The 25,387-nt window shown below is 54.9% G+C and overlaps 8 protein-coding genes across 8 annotated transcripts; 4 read left to right on the top strand and 4 right to left on the bottom strand.

Moving 5' to 3' along the window:
• Positions 1–1,797: 1,797 nt before the first annotated feature.
• Positions 1,798–3,784, top strand: J7T54_005681 (Extracellular metalloproteinase mep-like protein; the record flags this gene model as incomplete). Its single annotated transcript, XM_051504126.1, has 2 exons — positions 1,798–2,154; positions 2,225–3,784. 2 exons carry the CDS (start codon positions 1,798–1,800, stop codon positions 3,782–3,784), a joined length of 1,917 nt encoding a protein of 638 aa, XP_051364508.1.
• Positions 3,785–4,804: 1,020 nt separating this feature from the next.
• On the bottom strand, positions 4,805–9,296 carry J7T54_005680 (importin-4; the record flags this gene model as incomplete). Its single annotated transcript, XM_051504125.1, has 4 exons — positions 4,805–5,747; positions 5,938–8,245; positions 8,301–8,336; positions 8,843–9,296. The coding sequence occupies 4 exons, from the start codon at positions 9,294–9,296 to the stop codon at positions 4,805–4,807; spliced, it is 3,741 nt and encodes a 1,246-aa protein (XP_051364507.1).
• A 504-nt stretch (positions 9,297–9,800) lies between these two features.
• Positions 9,801–10,658, top strand: J7T54_005679 (uncharacterized protein; the record flags this gene model as incomplete). The annotated part of the gene is made up of 1 exon (XM_051504124.1): positions 9,801–10,658. One exon carries the CDS (start codon positions 9,801–9,803, stop codon positions 10,656–10,658), a length of 858 nt encoding a protein of 285 aa, XP_051364506.1.
• Positions 10,659–10,811: 153 nt separating this feature from the next.
• On the top strand, positions 10,812–15,113 carry J7T54_005678 (uncharacterized protein; the record flags this gene model as incomplete). The annotated part of the gene is made up of 5 exons (XM_051504123.1): positions 10,812–10,861; positions 10,910–11,297; positions 11,353–11,673; positions 12,145–14,382; positions 14,430–15,113. 5 exons carry the CDS (start codon positions 10,812–10,814, stop codon positions 15,111–15,113), a joined length of 3,681 nt encoding a protein of 1,226 aa, XP_051364505.1.
• Positions 15,114–15,241: 128 nt separating this feature from the next.
• J7T54_005677 (uncharacterized protein) lies at positions 15,242–15,830 on the bottom strand (the record flags this gene model as incomplete). Its single annotated transcript, XM_051504122.1, has 2 exons — positions 15,242–15,597; positions 15,653–15,830. The coding sequence occupies 2 exons, from the start codon at positions 15,828–15,830 to the stop codon at positions 15,242–15,244; spliced, it is 534 nt and encodes a 177-aa protein (XP_051364504.1).
• Positions 15,831–16,398: 568 nt separating this feature from the next.
• Positions 16,399–18,231, bottom strand: J7T54_005676 (GPI transamidase component-like protein; the record flags this gene model as incomplete). Its single annotated transcript, XM_051504121.1, has 2 exons — positions 16,399–17,441; positions 17,487–18,231. The coding sequence occupies 2 exons, from the start codon at positions 18,229–18,231 to the stop codon at positions 16,399–16,401; spliced, it is 1,788 nt and encodes a 595-aa protein (XP_051364503.1).
• Positions 18,232–18,487: 256 nt separating this feature from the next.
• J7T54_005675 (uncharacterized protein) lies at positions 18,488–19,303 on the top strand (the record flags this gene model as incomplete). Its single annotated transcript, XM_051504120.1, has 1 exon — positions 18,488–19,303. The coding sequence occupies one exon, from the start codon at positions 18,488–18,490 to the stop codon at positions 19,301–19,303; it is 816 nt and encodes a 271-aa protein (XP_051364502.1).
• A 167-nt stretch (positions 19,304–19,470) lies between these two features.
• J7T54_005674 (uncharacterized protein) lies at positions 19,471–21,210 on the bottom strand (the record flags this gene model as incomplete). Its single annotated transcript, XM_051504118.1, has 2 exons — positions 19,471–20,127; positions 20,482–21,210. 2 exons carry the CDS (start codon positions 21,208–21,210, stop codon positions 19,471–19,473), a joined length of 1,386 nt encoding a protein of 461 aa, XP_051364501.1.
• Positions 21,211–25,387: the final 4,177 nt, after the last annotated feature.

Below are 25,387 nucleotides of genomic sequence, written 5' to 3'. Positions count from 1 at the left end.
CGCGAAGTTCCCTGTGCCGCGCCCGCCCGCTACACTTGCTGAAATGTTGCTACTTGTACGGAGTAGTCGCATAAACATATGTCCCAGAGCTTCTGTCGAATTGTTGTCTTTCCTCGCCTGCGAGCCAGCGCTGTCGACCACACGACACAACCCTAGAGTCCCTGCAGGCAGTTCGCCATGACTACGATGTTCCGCCGTCAACGCAAGGTCGATTGGCGATCATCATGGTCTCCTCTTTCACTGAAGAATTTGAGGCCACTGACAACTATTGCACGTAAGATTTATTTCCGACGACTGATGATGTCTTTCCCGACAGCGGCATTGCATTTTGCCCACCGCGTCTCCAACACGAAGACTGATGTGTGCTCTCCCTCAACTTCCATGCGATGCGATTTGTCTCATGCGCCCTAAGCACCATGACGCCTGGTATCCGAAGACGCAGGAACTTGGCCAAATTCAAAAGAAGGCATTGCGTTGAGCCATGTCTATGCCAAGTCTTTTCGTGACGAGGATCGACTTGCCTAACCCAGCCACTCCTCCGTGCACCATTATCACCCGCCCAAAGTTGGTGCAAACATCACGTCGCGCCACAATCAGTGCAACCCTGACTAACGCTCGTTATATTGAAGTTGCCAGCGATGTCACAGCGACGTAACAACGTATTGGTTCCTATCATGTGCCTGAAACCAGGTTACCCGCGTATATATGCGTGTCTGCAGGTCCAAGTCCACGGAAAACGAAAGCTCGCCATGGATGATGTCTTTTTTCGGCAGGTCGTCTGCCAAGGTCGGTCAACTCAGCATGAGTCTATTTCGCGCAATATGGAGAGGGAGACGATCAACACGAGAGTTGTGTGTAGTATTATTAATCTATCTGTTCACAGTGTCGGAACTCCCCGTGCAGGCCACGCGTGCTTTCGCCGGCGCGCAGGACCGTTCTGAACAGCGAGCCCTGGAATCAGCCTTGGATGCAATCGTGCAGTATTCATCAAGGATCAAGGAACCTTTCCGTCTAATATAATGTGCTGACGATTGTGATCTCGGCATGTAACCTCAAATCATAAATGCCCCTCGGGATCTACCACATGCCCAACAATGCCATCGTATTCCTACTAAAGTGCCAGGGCAAATTACCGTATTGATTAGACTGCAAATTAGGGACACAGGAAATCCCTGCACGGCAAATATGGTCTTGCCCAATCGGTGGTCCATGACCGTTGCGAACCCCTGGCTAGTGACTAGTCGACTCCCGGCGTTAAACCGTTTCGACCATGATTCTCCACGCAAGCCCCCTGTCTCCGGAGTTCGGAGACGGTATGTTTCTTCATTGCATGAATGTAACCATCATCGCCTGCCTATCGCAGCCATATAGTCAGGGTCGTGCCGACAAAAGCTCCCTCCATCACCCAATCCGCCTTCCCCAAAGGGCACAAACCAACTACTCTCGATGGAGGTCTAGTCCCAAGACTTGGACTCTGCGTAGCATCGAAGCTCTTCTGACCAGTGGGGAAACAAGGGCCAACCTATCATCTCGGAATGTCAAAAGACCCTGCAGATGCTTGGCGGTCAACTGCCTTCCTGGGGTAGGCAGACCGTTTTCGTAGATGGTAGAGATACCGAGAGGTGCCCCTGGATATCAACGGATTGAGACTCCACGGGTTGGAGAAGAACTCGGAGGTTACCATGGGCTCATCGACATGGGTCGTGCTTTGCTCTGGTATTATAAAGAGCCAGTTGATCGCCGCCATGCATCGCACGGAAGGATTCTGTGCTTCCACACGACTCTCCTCACGGCACGATGAAGTACCAGATGCTCCTTGGCCTCACCGGCCTCGCGGCTGTCCACGCCCACCCCCAACGTCGCCAGCCCAACAATGGTGCGTCCGCCTTGTCCAAGCGCGGCATCGACCTCTCAGGGTACACCATGCCTGGTCTTGGCTCGTACACGAAGACCTCCAGCGTCAAGCCAGCCGAGATGCGCAGCTCGTCGTCCGACTACGTGGAAACAGCCACCAAGCTCGTCAAGGAAAGGTTCCCGGACCTCGAGTTCCGTATCATTGACGACGCATACGTTGGTAGAAACGGCGTCGGGCATGTCAACTTTAAGCAGACTGTCCACGGTCTGGACGTGGACAATGGCGACTTTCACGTGAACGTAGGTTGGCAGACATACTCAGCCACCTAACTACGACCCCAAGATCATATGCTGACAACACATGGATCAGGTTCGCGACGGCAAGGTCTTCTCCCACGGAAACAGCTTCTTCACCGGCAAGCTGCCCAGCGACTCACCCCTGAAGAAGCGCGATTACTCAAACCCCATTGATGCCCTTCGTGGTGCCATCAAGACCTTGGGTCTGCCCCTCGAGGCTGACAACGCCATCGTTGAGCAAAGCCTCATCGGCAGCGAGCACCCAGAGCAGTACACCATCGGCGGCGCAGACGGTGACGTGGGCAAGCTCGAGACTCGGCTCTTGTGGGTGAGCAACGGCAACGACAAGGACCTGCAGCTCTCCTGGCGCGTGGAGACGGAACTCGAGGACAACTGGCTGCTGACCTATGTCGACGCCTCGGACACCACTCGTGTGGTTGGCGTCGTCGACTACGACTCGGACGCCACCTATGAAGTTTACCCATGGGGCTTCAATGATCCCCTCGACTCTGACGTGGAGAGAACCGTCGTGGAGGATCCCTGGCTCCTCGAGGCGTCGCCCTTCGGTTGGCACAATGACGGTGCCAGGGAGTACACCACCACCCGTGGCAACAACGGCATCGCCCAGGTGAATCCCAGCGGTGTGGATGGCTACCTCGACCGCTACCGTCCCGAGAGCGAGGATCTTGCCTTTGAATACCCCTTTCCCCTCAACGAGACCGACAACACCAAGTACTGGGATGCTTCCATCACCCAGCTCTTCTACACGACCAACCACCTCCACGACCTCCTGTACGTGCTCGGCTTCAACGAGGAGGCGGGCAACTTCCAGATCAGCAACAATGGCAACGGGGGCCGGGGCAACGACTTTGTCTACCTCCAGTCCCAGGACGGCTCCAGCACGAACAATGCCAACTTCCGCACGCCCCCGGACGGCCAGAACGGCCGCATGCGCATGTACATGTTCACCTCGACCGAACCCAAGCGCGACTCAAGCTTCGATGCCGGCGTCGTCATCCACGAGTACGTCCACGGCCTCTCGACCCGTCTGACCGGCGGGCCCGCCAACTCCAACTGCCTCAGCTCGGGCGAGCCCGGCGGCATGGGCGAGGGCTGGTCCGACTTCTTCGCGACCACCATCCGCCTCAAGCCCGGTGACACGCGCGCCACCGACTACCCCATGGGCGACTGGGTCACCGGCAACCCGGCGGGCATCCGCAAGTACGTCTACTCCACCAGCCTGACCACCAACCCGCACACCTACGCCGCCGTCGAGGGCCTCACCCGCGTGCACGACATTGGCAACATCTGGGCCACCATCCTCTACGAGGTCCTCTGGAACCTCATTGACAAGCACGGCAAGAACGACGACGCCTTCCCCGTCCTCGACGGCGCGGGTGTTCCCCAGGATGGCAAGTTCCTCGCCCTCAAGCTTGTCCAGGAGGGCATGGCTCTGCAGCCCTGCTCGCCCGACCTCATCGCGGCGCGAGACGCAATCATTGATGCGGACGAGGTCCTGACGGGTGGTGAAAACTTTTGCGAGCTCTGGGCTGGCTTCGCCAAGCGAGGTCTTGGGCCAGATGCGGTTAGGAGGCCGCGCACAGAGGACTTTGAGCTTCCGGAGGGATGCTAGGGCTGCTGTGACATGAGGTAGGTTATTGTTGTTGGGGGGGGGGGGGGGGGCCGCATTGTACATATGTGATTTTCTGTATATATGAATCAAAGTATGAGAGCTCTCCTGTCATTCTCCATCCAACTCCAATGTCTGCACCGTCTTCCAGCCGAAATACTTTCTAGCATTGCCATAGGCACAGTCAAAGAACATGAACACAGGCTGCATCCCATTCTCTGCCAAAATCCTCCCAGGCCCAAGCACGACTGTTCAGAGGGACCCAGGTAGGACTTGTGCCCTTCGTTCTGGGGCGTGTTGTCGTGAAACAACTTGAGAGAATGGAGGCCGCTCTGGTCCGTTATCTGAGCATAGTGGCTATTTACCAGACCCTTTGAGCGTCACTAGGATCGTCATGAAGCTGGTGCGTACCCCGTGGTGTAAAGATGATCGTCGAAATTGGGGCAGCGCCGCGCATGGGGAGGTCTGTACACCATGGTGGAGGTTGAGGGGCTCTGCTGGTATTAATACCAAGATTTGGACTGTTAGATCGTGAGGATGACGAGCCAGGGTAATTGCCGCAAGCCGAGGGGAGACGCCCCTTTATCTGGCATGGCCATGGTTCGAGCTCTCGCATCGTGGTGTTTCCTTCGTATTGTTCGTGTGACTGGGCACGGGCCGCCCACGAGCCGTGCCGGATTGCCATATCTGTGCGTGGCTTGCTGCGTTGTCGAAGTCTAGGCCAAATAAAACTTCCACATTGTTGTCGCAAGGTAGTGGTCTAGGCTCCGGCGTGAGGAGGTTGCTGGCCATCCGGGATCACGACAATGCGGCCAACGCGCCAAGGCAATGTGAAGTGAGGAGCAATATGCTCCCGCCATTGTGAAATTCCTGAATGTGCTAACGGTATCATCAAATAGTCTATCCATCCCATCCCACCCCTCTTGCGTCCATTCCAGCAAGGTCTATTTTGCAAGCATGCCGTTTCATGCCCGGTTCGTCACTCATATGCGTCATGTCCTCGTCGTCGTCCTGCCCTGGCCCTTACTGCACGCCAGCGTACGACAGCAGCGTCGTGTTGTTGGCAAACAGGCCGGGTTGCTGCTTGTAGAGCCCTTGCACCGTCTGCTTCAGGAGTTCCCGGGTCTCGGGCTCGAGCTGATCCTCGGGCTCGCCCATCACCTTCTCAAAGACGGGGATGAGCTGAGGAGTGAGCTGCTGCACAACAGCGTTGGAGCTGCCGTATAACTGGTAGATGGCTTGGTAAATAGGGACGTTCTCCTCGTAGTCGTCCTTCAGTGGCAAGACGTTGACCACGGCGGGCAGTGCCTGCTCGACGAATCCGTTATCGGGGTTCTTGATCATCATGCGGCTCACGGCTCCCGCCACATTGTCAGTCATGCGCATCTCCTTGACAGACAGGAGGGGCTCCAACTTCTCCCAGATCTGAGGGTACAGAGGGAAGGTCTTGGAGGTGTCCTCAGAGTTCAGCAAGAGAAGGCCAATGGCGTACGCAGCGTTCGACTTGGCGAGAGGGTCGGTGTCTGTCAGGCGACGGGCAATCGTCTGACCGAGGGACTCGGTGCGGCTGGTCACGGCAGGGCCGACATACTTGATGATCTCCGCAATGGTGCCGACGGCAGTAGAGCGGTGCACGTCTTCGGTGGAGCTGGCGAGCTTGAGGAGGGGCTTCTCGAAGATGGTATACAACTCCATGAAGTCGGCACCAAGGGCAGCGGCGAGTCCGCTGATGACATCCAAGCTAGTGTCGACGACAAGCCAGTCAACCTCGGATGAGCCGGCCTCAAGGTCGTGGACTTCCTCCTCGTCGCCAAGATCCTGCTGGCAGGGGTGCGATCCAGTGATGAGCGAGGTGATAATTGAGATGACCTGTTCCAGCAGCTTGTTCTCGGGGGCGTAGAGAATGGCGGGGCCACACTCCTTCAGAGTGGCAGCAACATTGCTGTTGATCGAGCTGACAACAGAACTGTAACAATTAGCCGGGTTCTGCAAGATGAATGCAAGAACAAAAAGTGCTCATGTGAGAATCCAATCAGGAGTAGATGTTACGTTTTCTCAGCAACCGCTTTGCGTCTGAGTGAGCTGGGTATAACGAGTTGTTGCTCATCATATGGATGTGCGAGGGGGGGTATAAAAAGAAATCAGTGTAGACTTACCGCTCGCCGTCTTCGACCCAGATGCTCATGGTCGCCTTGAGCACGGCATCGCCGATGGTCTTGATAGTTTGAGGGGGCTGGTGCTTAGGAGGCATGCCAGGTTCCCACGTAATACCGCTGTTCTCTTGCCAGACTTGAAAGACACGGGCGTAGATGCGCCACAGCGTAGCGAGAGCTGTCTTGCGGCATCCCTCGAAAGTGTGTTCGGCGAAGGGGGTGACCTTCTCGATGGTCTGCTGGACATACGACTCAAGCTCGGTGCTGGTGCACGAGTTCGAGATGATATCACCCAGCACATCCAGGGCAATCTCTTGCTCAAGAGCAACAGCGGTCACGGCACCGAGGTCGTCGAGGTCCTCAATGTCGTCCCAGTCATCCTCGCCACCAGTGGCAATGGTGAGGTCCTCCTCATTCTCGGGGGCCTTGACCTTGACGCGCTTGCCGCCAATGACAATGCTGCCGTCGCCAAGCTGGCTGGCATCAACGCCAGGCAGGTCAATCTCCTCCTCGTCAAGCTCGAGAGACTGGAACAGGCCTTGGAAAGCACCCTGCAAGAAGTGGTTAAAATCAAGCTTGTAGACCTTGGACAAGTTGGACCATAAGAGGAAGCTGGTCTCCTTGAGGCGGGGGTTGTCGAGGTGCAGAGCCTCTTCGCTAGCCTGCATCAGGTTCTCGACGTAAGGCTGGAACGCCTGAGGACCAACAGCAATGGCGATGCGGCCCATGCTGTCGCAAGTGGAGCTACGCAGCTCAAGAGCCTCGTCGTTCTCCTTGACAACAACGAAGCGGCCGAGCGCAGCCATGGTGTCCTTGAAGTAGGGCTCAAAGGCTCTGCCCATGCTAGAGGCAATGGCGCCCACGGCAGAAGCAGCCGATGATTTGACGCCGAAGTTCTCGTGGTCCAAAAGGCGAACCATGGGGGCGATGAGGCCAGGGCCGTACTGGGCCATGATGTCGGTGTCGACACCGTCGCCAAAGGTGTCCAAGACGCCACAAGCAGAGCGGATGATGGCAATGTTGGTCTTGTCGGCAGGGCCCTGCGAGGCAGCCTCGAGATTCTTGAGCACAGCAGACAGGATAGGCTCGTGGTGGGAAGCCATCTCATCAGCCATCTCCTCGGCAAGATGAATCAGACCGATGAGAGCGGCATAGCGCACTGAGATTTCAGAGTCGCTCAATAGGCTAACAATGATGTCGAGCATCGGCGGCACCTGGGTGGACATGAACTCGGGAGCACCCTCAGCGGCGTTGCCCAGGGCAAGCATGGCGGCCATGCGGTACTGGGGGTTGGAGTTGGTCGCGTACGCCTTGAAGGCGTCGAGCAGGGGAACGATCACCTGGCGAGGAGGAAGTTCACTTGCAAGGGTGTCGATAAGGCTGATGGCTGTGCGGGCGGGAGTCAACTCCTCGTCGTCTTCAGTATCCAGCTCGGTTACGATCTGCATGGACTTGACCATGATCTCGGCACCGACATCCTTCATGCCCTGGATCTTCATGCGGCGGTAGCGCACGCACTGGATGAGGAACGCAAGGGCCTGCGTGCGGGCATCGTCCTCAGCGTCCGTGTTGGCGGCGAGACCCAGCATAAACTGGATCAGGTCCTTGAGATGCGAACCCAGCAGGGCAGTGTCATAGGCAATGAAGGACTGGAACACCTCAAAGACAACCTTGTAGCTCTCCTCGTCCTCAGCCTCGACGGTGGCCTTGAGGATGTTGACCATGGGAGCGAGGAGGGTCTGGATGATTTGGACAGCCTGAGCATCCTCTTCGGGCTCGACGATCATCAGGATAGCACCAATGGCACGCACGATGTTGATGCGGACCTCCTTGCTGTCAGGGTCCTCGACACGGCTCTGAAATAGTTTGAGGAGATCGTGTGTGTGGTCGCTGAAGTGGGTAGGGTCATCCTCGAGCATAGCGTATAGGATGAACGAGGCAACCTCACGGCCAACAACGTTGTCGCTGTTGTTGAGAGGAAGCAGAGTCTTGAGGAAGTCGGTACCTTCTCCCTCTTCCATGTCAGCACCGACGGCGCCAGCCAGAAGACGCGCCAGAGAGTGGCGGAGGGTAGCAGAGCTCTCCTTCAGAGCGCCATCGAGGAGGTGCTGGCAGGCAGCCTGGCGCTGGTCCGCACCGAGCTTCTCCCAGTGCTTGGGAACAAGGCGTAGAGCCTGGACAGATGCAAGCTGGCGCACGCCATTGTCACTGTGTGTAATCGAAAGCTCGACGAGGGCGAGGAGAGTCTCCTGCTTGGTGTACCAGTTCTTCTGGAGCTCGGCCGTGGCAGCCTTGACCTGCTCAGTGTTGGCTGTTCAGTCGTCAGCAGTGTGCTCAAATGGCTGCCTTGTGTTGGAGGCACTTACGCACTTGGCTCTCCTGGAGCAAGCGGGCGAGCTGATCTTTGTCCATCTTTTGTCTTGTTCACCGTATGGACTTGATGGTGAAGAAGAAAGAGAGGAAGAAAAGTTGGCAGGAGGAAATTTGAGTCGAGCGGCGCGGGGCACCCAGAGGACTTTTTTTCAGGCCGCAGCTGCAAATTACTGAACAGCAGCGGGCCCCGCCCAGGCGTGCCCCTGCCCCACTATCAGGGTCTTCAGGCGACAGCTGCGAGACCGCCTGCCTGGGGCGCGCCAAATGGGGCTGCAATGCAGCATGACATGGAATGTTGACAGCAGCTGGACGTTACACGTCATCACTGATCAACTCTCATGGATAGGTATTTGACCATGTTGCAGCACAAAGAAGACTATGGTTACAAGTCCAAGAGTCGCGTCCACAGGTCCAGCCAGCCAAAGCAATGACGCGGTGAGATTGCCAAGTAACTGGGGCCCCAAAGCAACAAGAGCGAATGCTCACGCAGGCCGTGGCGGCAGACACAGCTCGGATCCAACAGCCAACGACTCACAGTCGATTTGAGGATTCAAAGCAGTCATGTCATCAACCGACATGCCTCGCTCGTTAGCAAGTTCCCAACACGTGTCGCCCTTGCTGATCACGTGGGGAAGAGTATCTCCTTGACAAGATACCTGGGGCGTCGAATCTTCCGTATGCGAGGACGACGCGGCGTAGTGTAGGTACCAGAACAGTCCCAAAAGCCAAAGACCGATGAGAACTCCGAAATTGAGGAAAGGTCCCATCTCTCTGCGCCACGACGGTGATTTGATATGCTCCGCGGGAGAGCTGGGTGCTTCGAACCCGACCTGTGACAGCTGGCCATACTCGCAGCCAGGGGCGCTTCGATACAGTGTGCCGTCAGCGTCTTGGAAGGTGTACGTCTGATCATCGGCATCATAGCCAATGCGAGTCATGCCCTCAGGCAGACGCTCCTCATCCGTGTCGTAACGTGAGAAGCGCGACATGATGGGTAGGCAAACTGTCCGGCAGCAGCGTACTCGAATGCAGAAGAATGAAAGCCGCCCAGCGAGATTATACAAGAATCGACAGCTTGCAGAAGTAGATTGTGATGAGGGATGAAGGAGGGGAAAGATTTAGTTGCAAGAGGGTTTCTGGAGGCTGGGAACATGGTCGGGTGAGACACGGGCTATTTTAAGGTGTAAGCTGCAGCTGAAGTTGGCCTTGACGCCTTAAATCGCCTTAGTAAGCGTCGTCTGCCTTTTGGAGGCATAGATGTGCCCCCGGGCATGCGGTTACAATTGTCAGTCTGACCCAAGGAGCTCCCTACGCGCCACAGATTGATTGGCTTATGTGTGAATTTATGGGGTCATGCTGACGAAGAAATATCATTGGCGCGCCCGGGCGCACACTTATATGTTCCCTCGCGCTTGATGCTAGCAGCTTGACTTTCTTGTCCTCGTTTTCAAGCAGAGCCAGGCCTCCTTCCGACCACTCGACAGCCCGTCGCCATGTCAGAGCATTGGAAATCGACACCGAAATACTGGTGCAAGCATTGCAGCTGTTACATTCGCGATACCAAGCTTGAACGCCAGAATCACGAGTTAACCGCACGGCATCAAGGCAACCTCAAGCGCTTCCTGCGGGATCTACATCGAGGACATGAGAAGGAACAGCGTGAGAAGGACCGCGCGAAGCAAGAAGTCGCTCGTCTTTCGGGTGTTGTTGGTTCATCTTCGTCCGCCTCCACTCCGCCGCTACGATCGACGGGCGCGCATCATGGCAAACCAAGCGCACCGACCGAGGTGTCACTCAAGAAGCAGCGGGAGCAGCTCGCTGAAATGGGCATATCGATGCCATCCGAGTTCCGCGCCGAAATGGCCATCCCTGGCGAATGGCAAGTGACGAATACCCGAGTCATTGACGACACCAAGACGGAAGGCAAGGCAAACGGCGTACGGAAACGGGACATTGCCGAGGAAGACAAGGAAGAGGAGGACGCTATTCGTGGGCTGTTCAAGAAACCTAGACGTTGGGGCCGAGCTATGAAGGAGATGCCCACTCAGGACACCCAGGATCTGGATGCCCTTCTCGGGGGAGATGCCCTCCTCGTGAAAAAAGACGGCGAGGGAGAGCATGTTAAAGATGGATCACCACCATCATTGGAGCCCAAAACAGAGCCAGAGTTCCAAGGAGAACCTGAAGTCAAAGACGAGCCAGATACGGAGGTGCAAGGTCTTGCGGCGCCGGTCAAGAACGAGAATCCGACAACGGATGCCTGTGTCAAGTCTGAGGACGCCAATGACGAGCCGAAATCATCGGGGATAGTTTTCAAGAAGCGAAAGGCAAAGGGTATAAGGCAAAAATGAGTCAATCTGAGGAAGAGATCTCTCTCGCCGACTGCCGGAAACCGCAGGAATTTAGTGGCGCAGGACTAGTGGGTCGGCGCTCACCATCGACTTATTGCTCAGGCATTCTTCCATCGCGGCTCATGTCCCGCACCGCACATTCACATCAAAGTCATGGCGTCCTATCCACCTGATAGCTGCTGTACCAGTGGCTATCTCTTTGAGTATGTTTCAGCGCCGCCTTGCTTATGACGGCGACACTGACTCAACAGGGGTGAGCCCAAAGGCGAGCATGTCAAGCTCGAAGACGGGAAGACAGATGCATACATCGCGTCGCCTCCGTCCAGCGGGTCGAAAGAGGGAGCTGGTATCTTGTATATCCCAGACGTCTTCGGCATATGGCAGAATAGCATGCTCTTGGCAGATGCCTTTGCCGCCAGCGGGTACACAACCGTCGTCGTCGACATCTTTAGCGGCGATGCTCTAATGTTTCCCTTACCTGAGGACTTTAATCTGATAACTTGGATTGAGCAAGGCACAGACGGCAGCAGTCCGCATACGCCCGACTTCATTGACCCGATCATTGTATCGGGAATTAAAACATTGCAAGCTCAGGGCATCAAGATGATCGGGGCAGCTGGGTACTGTTTTGGGGCAAAGGTCAGTTGATACATGCACAACGGCTCATGTGCGTACTTGTTCTCACATTCGGCAGTACGTAGTGCGCCACTACAAGAACGGCATTGCCGTCGGCTACACTGCACATCCATCTTTTGTGGACGATGAAGAGCTGGCTGCCATCACTGGTCCCCTGGCCATTTCGGCTGCTGAGATTGATTCAATTTTTCCTCCTGAAAAGCGTCATCAGTCTGAGGCGATCTTGTCTCGGACGGGGCAGCCTTATCAGATTACCCTATTCCAGGGTGTTGAGCACGGCTTTGCAACCAAAGGTGATCCGTCAGTCAAGGTTGCCAGATTTGCCAAGGAGCAGGCATTTGTACAGGCTGTGGCATGGTTTGATGAGTTTCTTGTCAAGGTATAGCGTTAGTTAAGTCAAGTATCGTACCAAATTCACCCAAAGACAGTAATTATCCCTGAGTTTGAAATGTTTATATGTGCCCGATGATCAGTCTTCGCTCCTCGCGAAAATTGATAGTGGCCCAATGAAGGCAGAGCATGCGAAATGTCAACACATGCATGTGTTCATTTGTTTGTTATCGCATACGTCTAAAAAACCTAAGGTCGAAAAAACAGTTGAATCGCATACGGTCATTATAGGGTAGCCCGGTATACGCTTGCACTTGTGAAACCTCCAATCCAGTCCCGTGCGCACCCCACGCTTTTACGAACGCTGTTCCAGCCAAGGTGTTATCTGACTCCGTTGCGCCCACAACCAACGTCGATTCTTAGATTCCACAGTAGCCCCAACGCCCATCGTCATCGAAACTCCCCAACACGACGGACAGAATGCCCGAGCGTACCTGCTATGGCCGCTACTTATGAGCAGACTGAACGTGCACACAGGCCAGCGTCACCAAGGCTGGACGACGGCTCAGGCGAAGCATGGCATTCTTCCAATGATGGCAGCCACGCTGGCGGCCCCATCTCCAGCGCGTCAGCGCTACCTACGATATCCTCTGACGAAGAACGGACCTCCGAGGAAGATGAATCGCCGCGCACGAGTAGCCGTAACGACTGGTCGCGATCTTCGTCTATATCAGAGCATTTGACCGCAGAGTCAACACTCGACGACAATGCGAAACCCGAGAACATGGTTAGCGAACAAGCCGAGACAAGATCGCGGAGTAGGAGCAGCACCAACACGATTCAAAAGCTGTCAGCCGCCGAGATCCAAGACCTCACAAGCTCACCCGACTCACTTCCAATCGCTCCAGCTCCGCAACGGAGGTCTATTGACCAGCAGCTGGAACCCAGAGCATTAGATGATCTCGATATCACAGGGCAGGCCCTTGCACACGGTCTTGAAACTAGAAGTCCGGAACCGGTGCAAACTAGCGTCCCAACCCTGGACGTACCGCGGAGCGGCGGGCGTTCGTGGGCCACGAGAGACTTCTCAAGACGCCCTCCTCCATCTCAACGGACGGTATCGACGCCACCGAGCACCAGGGCGGTTCCGACAAATGATACATCGACAAATCCAAAGTCTCCTCGTCGTTTCTCCATGAATCCGCCTCCTAGGCCTGCCTCTTTGCACATCAGTCTCGATGGCCTATCACCACACTACTTGCCGCCAGAGATCAAGTCCGGGCCACCAGCTGTGAGCACATCGGGACCGTCAGAGCATCCGAGTCTAGCGCCGCCATCGTCGCCGTTGCCGAATAAGATTCCGCTCCCGCCGATGTCGATACCAACGCACCTACAGCTCGAAATCGCCGCGCAAAGGCCGAGTCCGCTGTACATATTCCATCCCCACACGAGTGATATGCCATACGAATCCAGCGCCGTCAAATTTGAGCGCCTGAAGAACGTCCTCTTGATCCCGACCTACCTTGAACGAACACTGTACTTTGGGGCCTTGGCGTGTCTGGATGCCTGGCTATACACATTCACTATACTGCCCATCCGTTTCGTGCAGGCCGTCGCCGTGCTCATCCAGTGGTGGGCCTACGTGGTTGCTAAGGAAGCCAGGTGGCTCGTATCGTATGTTTGGGGTGGTGTCGGCCGCCTGAGAGAGCGCGGGCGCGAGAGACACGGGGACGGCACCACAACGAGCCGGTCTCGCAGCTGCAGCACAACCAGCGAGTTCTCCGTTGATGTTGACGGCCCTTCGACGATTCGCGACCGTTTCCCCAATCGTTCCCGAGGCGACTCCCGAGTCAGCAGTGGCTATTCTAGACCATCCCAGGCTGGCCATGACCCGGGACCAAGGACTGGTACTTTCCGCCACAGGAGAACGAAATCAATGCCTTCTAGCCTGACGGCCTTCCACAAAGCCGACCTCTTGCAGGGGCTCGTCATCATCTGCAGTTCCATGGTCCTCATGACCTTGGACGCCAGCCGCATGTACCACTTCATTCGGGCGCAGTCGGCGATCAAGCTCTATGTCATCTACAACATCCTTGAAGTGGGCGATCGTCTCCTCTCCGCGTTAGGACAGGATATCCTAGAGTGCCTCTTCAGCACCGAAACATTGTCAAGGAACGCATCTGGCCGATCCAAGGTGCTCTTGCCACTGGGCATGTTCATTCTGTCGCTGGTATACTGCTGCCTGCACTCGGTAGCTCTGTACTACCAGGTCATCACTCTCAATGTGGCCGTCAACTCGTACTCGAACGCCCTTCTCACGCTGCTTCTATCCAACCAATTTGTGGAAATCAAGAGCACAGTGTTCAAGCGGTTCGAGAAGGACAACTTGTTTCAACTTACGTGTGCAGACATTGTGGAGCGCTTCCAGTTGTGGATCATGCTGTTCATCATCGGCCTCCGCAACTTCGTGGAAGTCGGTGGTCTCACCGTGCCCGGAGCTGCATTTGAGGGCGCAGATGAGGATAGCTCGGCTGGTGGGATCCCTCCGCTGCACAACACGTCAATACTGCCGCACAGCTTCACCGTGCTCCCATCCTGGCTCATGTCTGGCGAAGTGCTGTCACCGTTCCTGATCGTGATCGGGAGCGAGATGCTTGTGGACAGCATCAAGCACGCATATGTGACCAAATTCAATAACATCAAACCCAACTTTTATGGTAGGATCCTTGACATTCTTTGCAAGGACTACTACACCAATGTGAGTACCCTGTCTTTTGCAAATCCGGTATGGTCACTGATTTGCAGGCATTCACGAGCCCTTCTCTCACGAGGCGGTTAGGCCTGGCAGTCATTCCGCTGTCATGCCTCTTTATCCGGGCTTCGTTCCAGACCTACAACATGTTTCTCTCGACGCATTTGCCAATGCCCACACCACCGTCCACACACACCTCCCTGGCTCAGGCCTCAGCCACGCCCTCCTCGCCAGCCATGATGGCCGCGCTGAATCGCTTCGACTCCTTGATTCGCGATTCTTTGGGTCGGGCGACGTACGGCTACCCGTATGGTTCACCACTGAACTCTCGACCTTGGTATTCCTGGACGACCGACGACTTCATCGCTGCCCTCACGATGATTGTCTTTTTCTTCATTGCTTTCTTGGTGCTTCTCATCTTGAAGCTCCTGCTGGGCATGGTTCTGCTTAAATACGCACGCAATCGATACGCTCAGATGCGTCACGCAGAGGGCTTGGTGTCCGCCAACAAGGCCGAGCGGGAATCGTACAACGCCGCAGGTCGCAGAGTCGGCGGATATGGCCACGTAGAAGTGGGCGATGAGCGGCAGAAGTGGATACATGCAGACGAGACTGAAGGCTTGAAAGGCGGCAAGGGACCTGGGAGCAAGAGGGTCGACATTGACGACAAAAAGAAACCGGAAGCCGAGTATAATGGCGTGAACCGGTATGAAATGATTGCGAAGCGCATTTGGTAGGCGTTTAGGGTCCTAGGCACTTGACAGTGTTTAGCGTACACACGAGCGTTGAAGTTCATGTACGGCAACGTTCAGATCGCTGTGTCTATGTCTGTTATTTGAATTTCGACAGCCCCCAATCGTTTTGCTCAACGCTGTCTCTCGTCCATCAAATCACTCTTCTCGTCCAGCCCACTCCACTTGGGTGTCCCGTCTGGGATATCACACTCCCTGTTGCCATAGAACAAGTGCATTTGCACGTCAAACTTCCTTCTCGCCGCGGTGCTCTTGAACTGGACTGTGGTCGGGAACAGGAGGATCATGTTCCTACCCTCGTCGAATAGCCAGGTTCCACAGTGTTTGCAGGCGACCTTGTGGGGGAGCTGAACCTTGCCTTCGCCTTCCTCGTGGAAAGACGAGTTGTAAAATTTCAAAGACTCGGTATCGAGGTTGGGAAACGAAAGATCCTCCTTGTGAAAAACCGTAGCCCATTGGAAAGGAGCACCTGTATTGGGCGATCAGCATCCGCATGTGAGAACCGTGGCTGAGGCAGAGCTTACCATGAATGATCTTGCAGTCGTTGCAATGGCAGAACTTGGATGCCAGCGGCTTGTCCCTGCTCAGATTGTATTTCACATGACCACAGTGACAGCTTCCTTGGAGTTTGATGTCAAAGTCGTTGGCTGGTGGTGCGTAGGGGGCTTTCGTCGCCCAGGAGGGGATTTCGTTGGGAACCATTGTGATCGATACAGTCTTCACCAGCAACGGCAAGATGAATTGAATTAACCGTCAACCACCAGAGAAAGATCCCCGAGATTTTATTCCCTTTTTCACATTTTCAAATTGTTATAGCAAAAGCAAGGGAGCACTAGATCATGACGTAATGAACGTCTTCATGACGTGAGGCACGGAGCTTTCGCTCCAAGTGACGAGTATATGTGAAAGATCGCCCGGATGTATCAATGACGGCGTCTCAGCGTACCTCGGGGAAGTGGAAGGATGAGACATGAGATTCGTCGTGAGAGCTGCGAAAGAGGGAAAAGGAGATCAGCGACCCTACACATATGTTTCTTCAGGGGTACTTTGGGCAGCATGGGATAATCTGGGGTTTCTGGGGTAATGTTGTCGAATGATTTACCTTGGCGAGGATGTTGACCTTCAAGGTGTCAGGCACTGTGTCAGCTTTCGGCGAGCACACATGAATATTCGAGATGCCATGTATTTCCGCTAGCACGTAGATCAAGTCCCGCGACAGTCCACGCTAGGGATATTTTCAAGTACAATTCTAAGCATATTTGTATCAACTTTATTGCGCCTCAACGGCCGCCTTCTCCTCTGACGCTTCAGATTTCTTTCCAAGTTTTGCTGCAATCATCTCCTTCAGTTGAGCAAGCTTGACCTTGAGCGGCGATGGCTCGCCCTCGTCCGCGCCCACAAATCTTCTGACGATAATGTTGTACAGACCGCCAAATGCCAACGCTATGGCAGTCGATGTGAAGATGATGACGTTGTATGGCATGCTAAAGTCCGGCGTGGGGAGGTAGAGCAGCAGGCTGGTCGTGCGCAGGTTCATCACCCGAGGGGACAGGGTCGTGATGACAGAAGCTGCTACATCAAAGCCCCTGTTGGCGTCGGGGGGATACTCGGTGTACCTGAGAATGGTCTTCTCCACATCGTATGTCAAGAAGACGGTGTGTTTGGCTGGGATGTTGAGGAGCAGCTCGAGCTGCGTGCCCCGGACACGGTCGAGAGCCGGGCGGTAGTAGATCTCCTTGATGATGTCGGAGGAGGGAGTGGAGAAATCGACGGCTGTCGTCGTGTTTGGCGAGATGTGCGTCGCGAGAGTGTGCAAGTAAATCCTCATGAACCACGGCAAAGATTCGAGATAGACAAACTCGACATCCTCATTGCCTGGGTTGGTGAGGATGGCCTGTACACCACCCTTCTCCTGCCCATAGCCCGTCAAACTACGCTCTGCATAGAGCAGAGGCGTCTCTGGTTCGACAACCTCGAGACCCTCGCCAGTGTTGTCTGGTCTCGCGAGGAAGAGCGTAAAGTCGTTGTTCTCGTCCATTGTGTAACATCGAGACTGGCCATCGGCTCCCTTATGCTGAACCGACCCCTCGGAAGTGAAGACATGGCGCTTGTCGGGCACTTGGATGCATACAGGCGGCACGGTAGCGTCAGCCAGCGGGCACGTACCTTTCATCGGACGACCAAAGACCTGTTCGAGGTGCCAGTCGGGACTGGCAAGGTGGTCGACAGGGAAGCATGCGTTTTCGGAGTGATACGGCTTGGACTGATCGCAAATAAGCTCCTCAGCCTTGACAGGTCGAGGGATGGGGTTGCCTGCATGTTTAGCAAAAGAACATCAGCGTGCGTAGGGCGGCTTACCTTTTGGCCGCCTCGACCGGTTGATGTCCAGAACCATATCTATGGTCTCCTCAATCTCCAATACGCACTCTTTCCCTTCAGCGCAGATCGGTCGCACGTCAATGGCCATGCTTTGGAACGACGCATCGAAGAGCTTGTGTCCGTCTAGGAGACTGGCAATGCCAGCCTTGCCCTTGCACGGCAGCATCTTCAAGAATGGCGTCAAGTTCTCCGTGCAGACAACCTCGTGCGGCAGCACGCCATGCAGAAGCCTGGAGCGCGCCAGGGCAGCCTCCGAGTGGTGTCCCTCTGGTTGGAACGACTTAACAGGCCGAATCGTCCTCGTCTCGTCGATGAAGTTCAAACTCGCGCAGAACAGCCCAGACAATGTGTTTGTCAGTGTCAGCCACTTTTGGTCCGCCTCCTCGTCGTTCCCCGCGTCGACCAGTGCCCACATCTCGACACCTGTCCCGCCTTCTTTGGTCCCGTCCCAGGGCCTTGCACCCCAGTTCTCCGCATCCCATCGGCCGAGGGTGAATCTTAGGTGTAGTTCTCTTGTGCCGGAATGCTGCAGAATCTGCGCCAGTGAACGGGGAAAGAGTCGAAAGTTTTGTGACGCGTAGTCGGAGAAGGATGTGTTCGACCGAAAGTTGAAGCTGGCGAGAAGGGAGGACAGCGGGAGGGGGCGAAGTGTTAGCTGCTCGTGGTAATCGGACGCTGCTACTGCTGTCGCCAATAGCAGCAGCCAGGCAAAAATTGACTGCATTTTGGGTTGATCGGACACGATTCTAGAGAATCGCGTCTGATCACTCGGACTTGCGAGCGACTGGTTTACGTGTCTGACCTGGAGATGGGTGGAATACGTGCGAGCGGTCGATTTGCGGTGGGATTCCGCGTACCTGGATGCCCCACTTCCCTACAGCGCCGTTTGGCGCATTCCGCGTCGTCGACCGCGAATTTATTGGAAGTTCTTCTCCCAACATCACCAACCTCACCAACCACCCTGACAAAGACAGACCAACATGGCCGCCGAACAACGAAAGCTGCTCGAGCAGCTCATGGGCGGATCCGCTTCTTCCCGCTCCACACAGCTGTCGCTCACCGACCCCAAAGTCTGCCGCTCCTACCTGGTTGGCACATGCCCACACGACCTTTTCACGAACACGAAGCAAGACCTCGGGCCTTGCCCCAAAGTCCACGCCGAAGGCCTCAAAACAGAGTACGAAAATCTACCCGCGCGCGAGAAGCAACGGCATGGCTTTGAGTACGACTACATGCGCGACCTGCAACGCTACATTGACGAGTGCAACCGACGAATCGAGTCTGCGCAGAGGCGGCTGGAGAAGACACCCGACGAAATCAGGCAGACAAATGTGCTGCTCAAGAGTATCTCGGAGCTGACGAGCTCCGTTCAGAATGGATTACTGGAGGTGGAGATTCTGGGCTCCATGGGCGAAGTTTCGCGTGCGCAGGACGAGCTCTTCCGCGTGCGGCAGGCGACCGTGACCAAATCAGAGAGGGAGCGCGAGCTGAAAGCGCTATCTGATACCTCTGGCCCCTCGGGACACCAGAAGCTTCAAGTGTGCGACGTCTGCGGCGCCTATCTGAGTCGTCTGGACAATGACCGTAGGCTGGCTGACCACTTTTACGGCAAAATGCACTTGGGCTACGCGCAGATGCGCAAAACATACGACGCTTTTCCGAAGGAGATGAAAGGGAGAGGCCCGAGGGGCGGCGGTGGCGGTGGCATGGACGACGACGGACCAAGAGGGCCTAGGGGACCTGGAGGATTTAGGGGCGGTCGTGGTGGCCGTGGATACCGTGGAGGAGGCTGGTAGACGCTCTACAGGAGCAAGAGGCGGCGTTGCGGCATCAGACATTGGAGTTGGGGCGTCAAGAGTACTGGAAAATGATACCATTATTGATTTTCTATTCGCTGGCTGTACATGCGCTTGTGCCTTGCCGATTCCAAGGCTCCCTTACAATTGTACTTCGCTTCTGTTGATCATGCCCAGACAAGACGGGAATGGATCCTGCGACCGCGAACAAGAATGGTGCATCTGACGTCCTTGGATCTGGCTTGCACGTGCTGCAGCCAGCTCTCGGTCATTCGGTCACCTGGCATCTCCACCAACGCAACACCCAGCGTTTTGGTGGCATGGGCTTTTCGTACCGCGATCGCCTTGCCTTGAAGGAATTGGGTAGCAATGAACTTGGCCTTGGTGACCTCGAAGTCAGATGTTTCGGCCTCATCATCGGCATGGTAGTCGCTCTCTTCGCGAGTTGCTGTCTCGTCCTCGGAGCCTCTATCAGAGACTTCGGAGTCTTCTCCATAGTCCTCCAAGCCTTCACCCGAGTTTGCGATGCTTGTGTCTTTATCGTCTTCGTCGCCCTCCATCGCCAAATGTGAGAACCATGTGCCACCGGCCTTTTGCTGGACCTCTTTGGACGGTTCAGCCTTTGGAGCTCTGCCGGTTACTCTGGGTGCGCTGAATGGCAATCCAGTGTCACCTTCAACCTGGGGCGTGCTAGATGGCAATCGGAGGTCATCTTCCGTCTTGGATGTGCTTGAAGGCAACCCGGGATCCTCTTGAACCTTGGGTGCACCGGAAGCCAGCGGGAGCTCCTCTTCAACATGTTCGGCCCAATCGCCGAGGTCCCCCTATAACTTTTTCTTCTCGGCGTCAAGAGCTTCCATTTCCTCATCCCAAGCAACGCCTTTCCCGGGCTCGTATGCAGGCGAGACAGCAGGAGACACAGCCGTGGTCACCTTCTCAGGCTCCTTGACGCTGCTCGGAGACAACGCAGGGAAATCCTCCGATGTGGGGACGCCCTGCGGTTTCGTGGGCGCACGTTCATTGGCTGGACTATCACGACCACCACGCCCACCTCTCCCACGACCTCCCCTGCCACGACCTCGTCCACGACTACTTTCCTCGAGGAACCGATCGACGTCGGGTGTGTCGCCTTCAGCGAAGCGACTGTTGCCCAAGCCCCCGCGTCTTGTGCCTCTCACCCCACCGTTTGCTCCTTTGAAACCCCTGCGACGTTCTTCCTCGAGCTGTTCGACTTTGCCCTCATCCCAGGACCCTCCTTCTTTTGTGCCCATAGCTTTGAGCTTCCGCTCTCTATTCTTCTCACGCTCATCATTTAGCTTTCGTTGGGTCTCTTCGGTTCGCTTTCTCCGCTCCTCGGCCTCCTTGCGCCTCTTGCGTGCCTCTTCCATACCTTTAGCATAGGCCTCAGCATGCTGCTTCTCGTCTTGAGAAGCTCGTTCGAACTTGCGTTCCTTCTCTGCGTTGAGTAGCTTCATATGCTGCATCTTGGCCGAAAGCTCATCTTCCGTGAGCTTTTGCCGAGGATTGGCGCCAGACCCCGCGCGGGGTTGATGGTTCTTGTGATTTCTGCCGTTCCCTTTCTGGCGTTTCTTGGGGCCGGTTGGCGCGTCTGAGGGCGGCCCGCTCGCAGCGAGTGAGGCAGCATCTGCGGGTTCAGCTGACGCATCGGCTGGAGGTGTCGTCTGCTCGGGAGGCTCTGGACTGTCGGCGAATCGTGAAGACGAGAGACCTTGGACTGGTTTTGAAGGGCTCTTTTGTGGCTGGGAGACAGGAACAGGCGCCGGCGATCTCGTAGGCGCGGGCGTTATTGGTGGTTGCTCAGAGACGATGACAGTCTCGCTTTCGACGGGTTCAAAGTCATCGTAGAACAGATCATCGTCGGTTCGTCCGCCAAATTGGTCATCCATTGTAGATGATGTTGAGCAATCGTACTAAGTACTAAGGATGGGACCCAGTAATTGTTCGCTGCAAGCAATTCGTATTAGGAATGTCGGATGGAAGGATACGTGGTTTGTGGGAGGAAGACGGAGGAAGCTGTGCGATGAAATGCCCCGCTACCAATACCTTCACCAGTGAACCTTGACGTGGGGGAAGGTTGCGCTAGGCTAAACTTGGATGCACGACATCGTGTAGGAAGGCGCTCCCAAGTGCCAGCCCTGAATGCTGGCCAAGAGGCTATCTATCCACTTGTCTTGAAGACCTGACGATGTAGTTTTTCTCACGTTGTGATCTGTTCAGAGCCCAGCTTGTTGGGCCCCATCCACGAGATGGATTTCCTGGTTTGAATCAACAGCCCAAGGGGCGATAAATGCCGGAGCAACGTCGAGAGTTCGCGCGGGAGGCAAAACACCACCATGCTGACCTTTTCCATGATGCCGAATTCAAGTTCCCTGTGGGGAAGCTCCACCCAAAAAGGATCAGAACCGTTTTTGCGGAATCATGTCACCCCCAACGGATTTCGACATCATGAGACACGTTTCTCCGGTCGTCAAAAGCATGAAAAATCAAAACCATCTCTCGGCAGATGGCTCCGTCTAACACGCATCGCCAGTCTTCGATCCAGGGACAGGACTAGCAAGGCATTCGAGACGTGCTCAGGTTCGGTCTTGATATTTCCCGGAGCGAGCATCCGGCAAGCGTTAGTGTACATATTTCTTGGAAGTGTGAGAGCACGTACGCAGTCGCTTTTGTCCTGGATTCAACTCACCAGATGCTTTTTGTTGCAGTTGAGTTTGGTGTTGTGGAAATAAAAATCTGTGCTGCCTCCCGTGGTTCCATGTTTGACCTTTTATCCAGACGAAACATACAGTATTTGCTCTTCAGTTTGGTCTCATCTGCGGCCAAGCAGTCGATCCTTTGGCCGGTTTCTCGGACCGGGTCGCTGAACAAGTATTGGAGTGGTAGTGACTACATGTCCCTACTATCTGGCCAAGTGAATCCAAGTTGGACCATAAGGAGGCGCTGGCCTTATTAGTCTCCAGCTATCGTCGCTTTGTTCGTTGCTTGCTCGTGGCCTGCCTGTGGCACTGAGGGGATCAGCCCACACATCAGACGGCGTCCGCTGTTGTTGCCTTCTGCGTTTATCAGCAAATTCCTGGGCATCCATTCACATTGGCTCAGTCATTTTATCTCTCTGTCTCTCCCTTTTCTCTCAAATCTTGATACCTGCAATTCATCGTCATCACCACCTCGAGACCCGACTGGACCTTGAACATCCGCGACTGAACTATTGGCGACTTTTGGCCCTTTTGAACACCCGTCTGGAACCAGCATGCGCAGCACGGAAGCTTCCCTATCGCAAGATACACCACATGGCTCCCCATCTTCGACAAATTCGCCCAGTCCAAGCGAATCAAAGAAGATGATCAACCGTCGCAGGCTATCGTGGTTATCAAGCACGGTTCTGACACCGTTGCAAGCTTCAGCCTTAAAGTCCGGTCGGCGTCCTCTTCCAATGTACCGCGGAATCCGGCCCTGGATCTGTCTTCGGGGTCGCAAGCTCGAGATCGCCATCCAAGAAGCCCTCGAGGGCAAGAGCTGGAAGACCCAGTTTGATGCTGGAACTAGGGGAGACGCCTTGGACAGAGCTGATCCACCAAAGACATATCGGACGCTGTAGAGAGGCGCTGAGATCCAGACGGTGGTGCAGATGAGAAAAGAAGGCGTGAGCTTTGAGGAAATACGAGTGAGTCTCCTTATCGTTGATATTCCATCACGGCAAATGAACAGTGGCACTGCCTTCACCGAATTAAAACTCACAGGCTTCTCCAGGAAAGGTTTCCAACGAGAACCCTCGACGGCGTGAAGCAGGTGTGGTGGAAGTACAAGGAGCGTGTTGAGGAAAAGAAACGACTCGAGCGCGAGAGAATTGCAAGGAATCCAAGGTCTGTCTTGGCTCGAGGCGCCCAGAAAGATACTTCTGGAATGGTTGTCAATGGTGGAAACCTCTGAAGCCCGTTTCCAGTGGGATAAGATGCGGCTTCGATAACCTTTACTAGGAAACTGGAGAGGAGGACTACACAAGGTGCACTCCAGCATGTTCATGGGTGTTCATCATGGAACAACACGCGTTGGCGCAGAAGAGCTGTTTATGCGAGTTCAGTTTAATTGTTGGGAACTGCAGTGTTTATAGACTTTTCAAGTAACAGAATGTTGATATTTAATTGAGATAGGACGCACGAATTGTTACGATAGGAAGTATCAGGCAGTACCTGGTGTCACCAGCTCACAGCGACAGGACTTTTGACCAGTCCACACTATTCCACGCTTTCCGGGTATTTTCAAAGTGAGATGACTGTTTGGCAGGACCTGCCCGAACCATGTCAGCACTTTCCCGCGTCAGAATGCTGGCCGTCGTTTCGAATGTCAGTTGTAGGCAGCCATTCCCTAATGGTCGAGACTCAACAGAATGTCGCCTGGGGCCTTTTCCTAGTGATAACAACGCGTCACCTGAGCCTGGAGATCTGCAAAGGAGAACGGTAGCTCTGTATCAATGCGTTGGTGAACAGGGAGGCTCTGATGAAGAGTGTCTGTAGGCCAGTCGGTCGATTGTCTTACAATGTCTCGAAATTCTAGTAACCCGTAGTTGAGACTCTCTTTGTGCTGGCGTGGACAAGCTGCAATTATTGGAGTGGCGTTCGTGTAGATTCCAACATCACTCGAACTTGGGCAAAGTTGAGACACAGCCCAACGACGCCTGGCGGTGTGTTGTCGCATCCATTGATTGCCTGTGCAAAGACAACATCGTTATGACCAGTCAGCTGTCCAAGGACCATAGCCCATGCAATTCTGACCAGAGTGGCCATGATGACCTCGCGCGGATCTACCCCTATGTGAACCCGGCGACTCGTGGTGACAAACCCTGTCTCGCTGTCGGCCGGCTCCCTACCAATGACGAGCTTATTGGTGATTCTGGTCACTACAGAGCCTCGTAGGGCATCTCTCCAGAAAGAAAATGCTTCCGGTGTTTTGCTTGCAACCCACAACCCCATGTGGGATGAGTTGTCCCCAACATCTGGGAGTACTCCTCCCCTTGTACAAGCTCTTCAGATCCTTCTATAGGGTGTGTAGGCAATATCCATCAAACTGAGCATGAATCAGAGGGATGACCATTATCTGGCAGCACTTTTTATTCTCCACGAAGAGGAACTTGGTGATCGGCATGCCGAGAGTTGGTACGGTAATGTGGTCGCCCAGCCGGTACTGCTCTACAAAGTCGAAGACCTCGGAAGCGGCTTGATGAAACTCAATAGTAGTTTGAAATTCGCGGAGCACTAATTGTAGATATTGCGGGCTCCTCAAGAAAATACTTCGCAAAACATTGTGTCGTTGTACAAGACGCGTCCAGGCAAACTGGAGCTGAACGCGGTCCACGGTACCCTGTAGATTGAGGCTCCAGTACTCAGGTGCACCGAGGAGGTATCGCTCCGTAGTCTGACTGACAGGGAGAATGTCTATAATGGAATTAGAGCCACCAAAATGGTGCTTTGCTTCCCCCTCCGGCCTTAAAGGCGAAGAATGCTTGCTTGCCATCATTGGATGTTCCTCGCCATTGGTATTGGGAACTTGCGGAAGCATCCTAGGATCAAGAGAACCTTCCTGTTGTCTCATCAACGTAAGATCAGCAAGCTTTGGTGTCTTGAAGTCAGTGCTGACGCGGAAAGCAAAGCCTGATGCCCGCGCTCGCTCGACAAAAGTGCAGCGCAATGATGGAGTCGCCGCCCAGACGGAATAAACCATCACTATGCCAGCGTCGTCGCACGGCAGACGCAAGACTTCAGATACCACCCCTTGAAGGAGTTTCTCGAACGTCGTTTGGGGTGAACGTTTGGTGACAGGCGGCACAGGCCGGGTTTGATAGCCTGAGCCAGAGTCGGTCCTTCGAGGACGAGCTCACCAATGGCACCGCCTAGTACCAGCGACGTGTGGTCATTGGTGTTTACTATCCACGCCACACCTACATAGCTGCGACCAATTTTTTCTGCGTCTGACTCTGGAGAGGTGTCTGGCTTGATGAGCGCGTGGACCGAGCTCTCAGCCGGCCCATGGCCATTCACAAGTTGAAAAAGGCCCGCCCACATATCA

This window comes from Emericellopsis cladophorae, assembly GCF_022114955.1.
Source record: "Emericellopsis cladophorae strain MUM 19.33 chromosome Unknown NODE_7_length_695568_cov_118_814649, whole genome shotgun sequence".
NCBI lineage: Eukaryota > Fungi > Ascomycota > Sordariomycetes > Hypocreales > Bionectriaceae > Emericellopsis > Emericellopsis cladophorae.
This window is presented reverse-complemented; position numbering and strand designations above follow the sequence as displayed.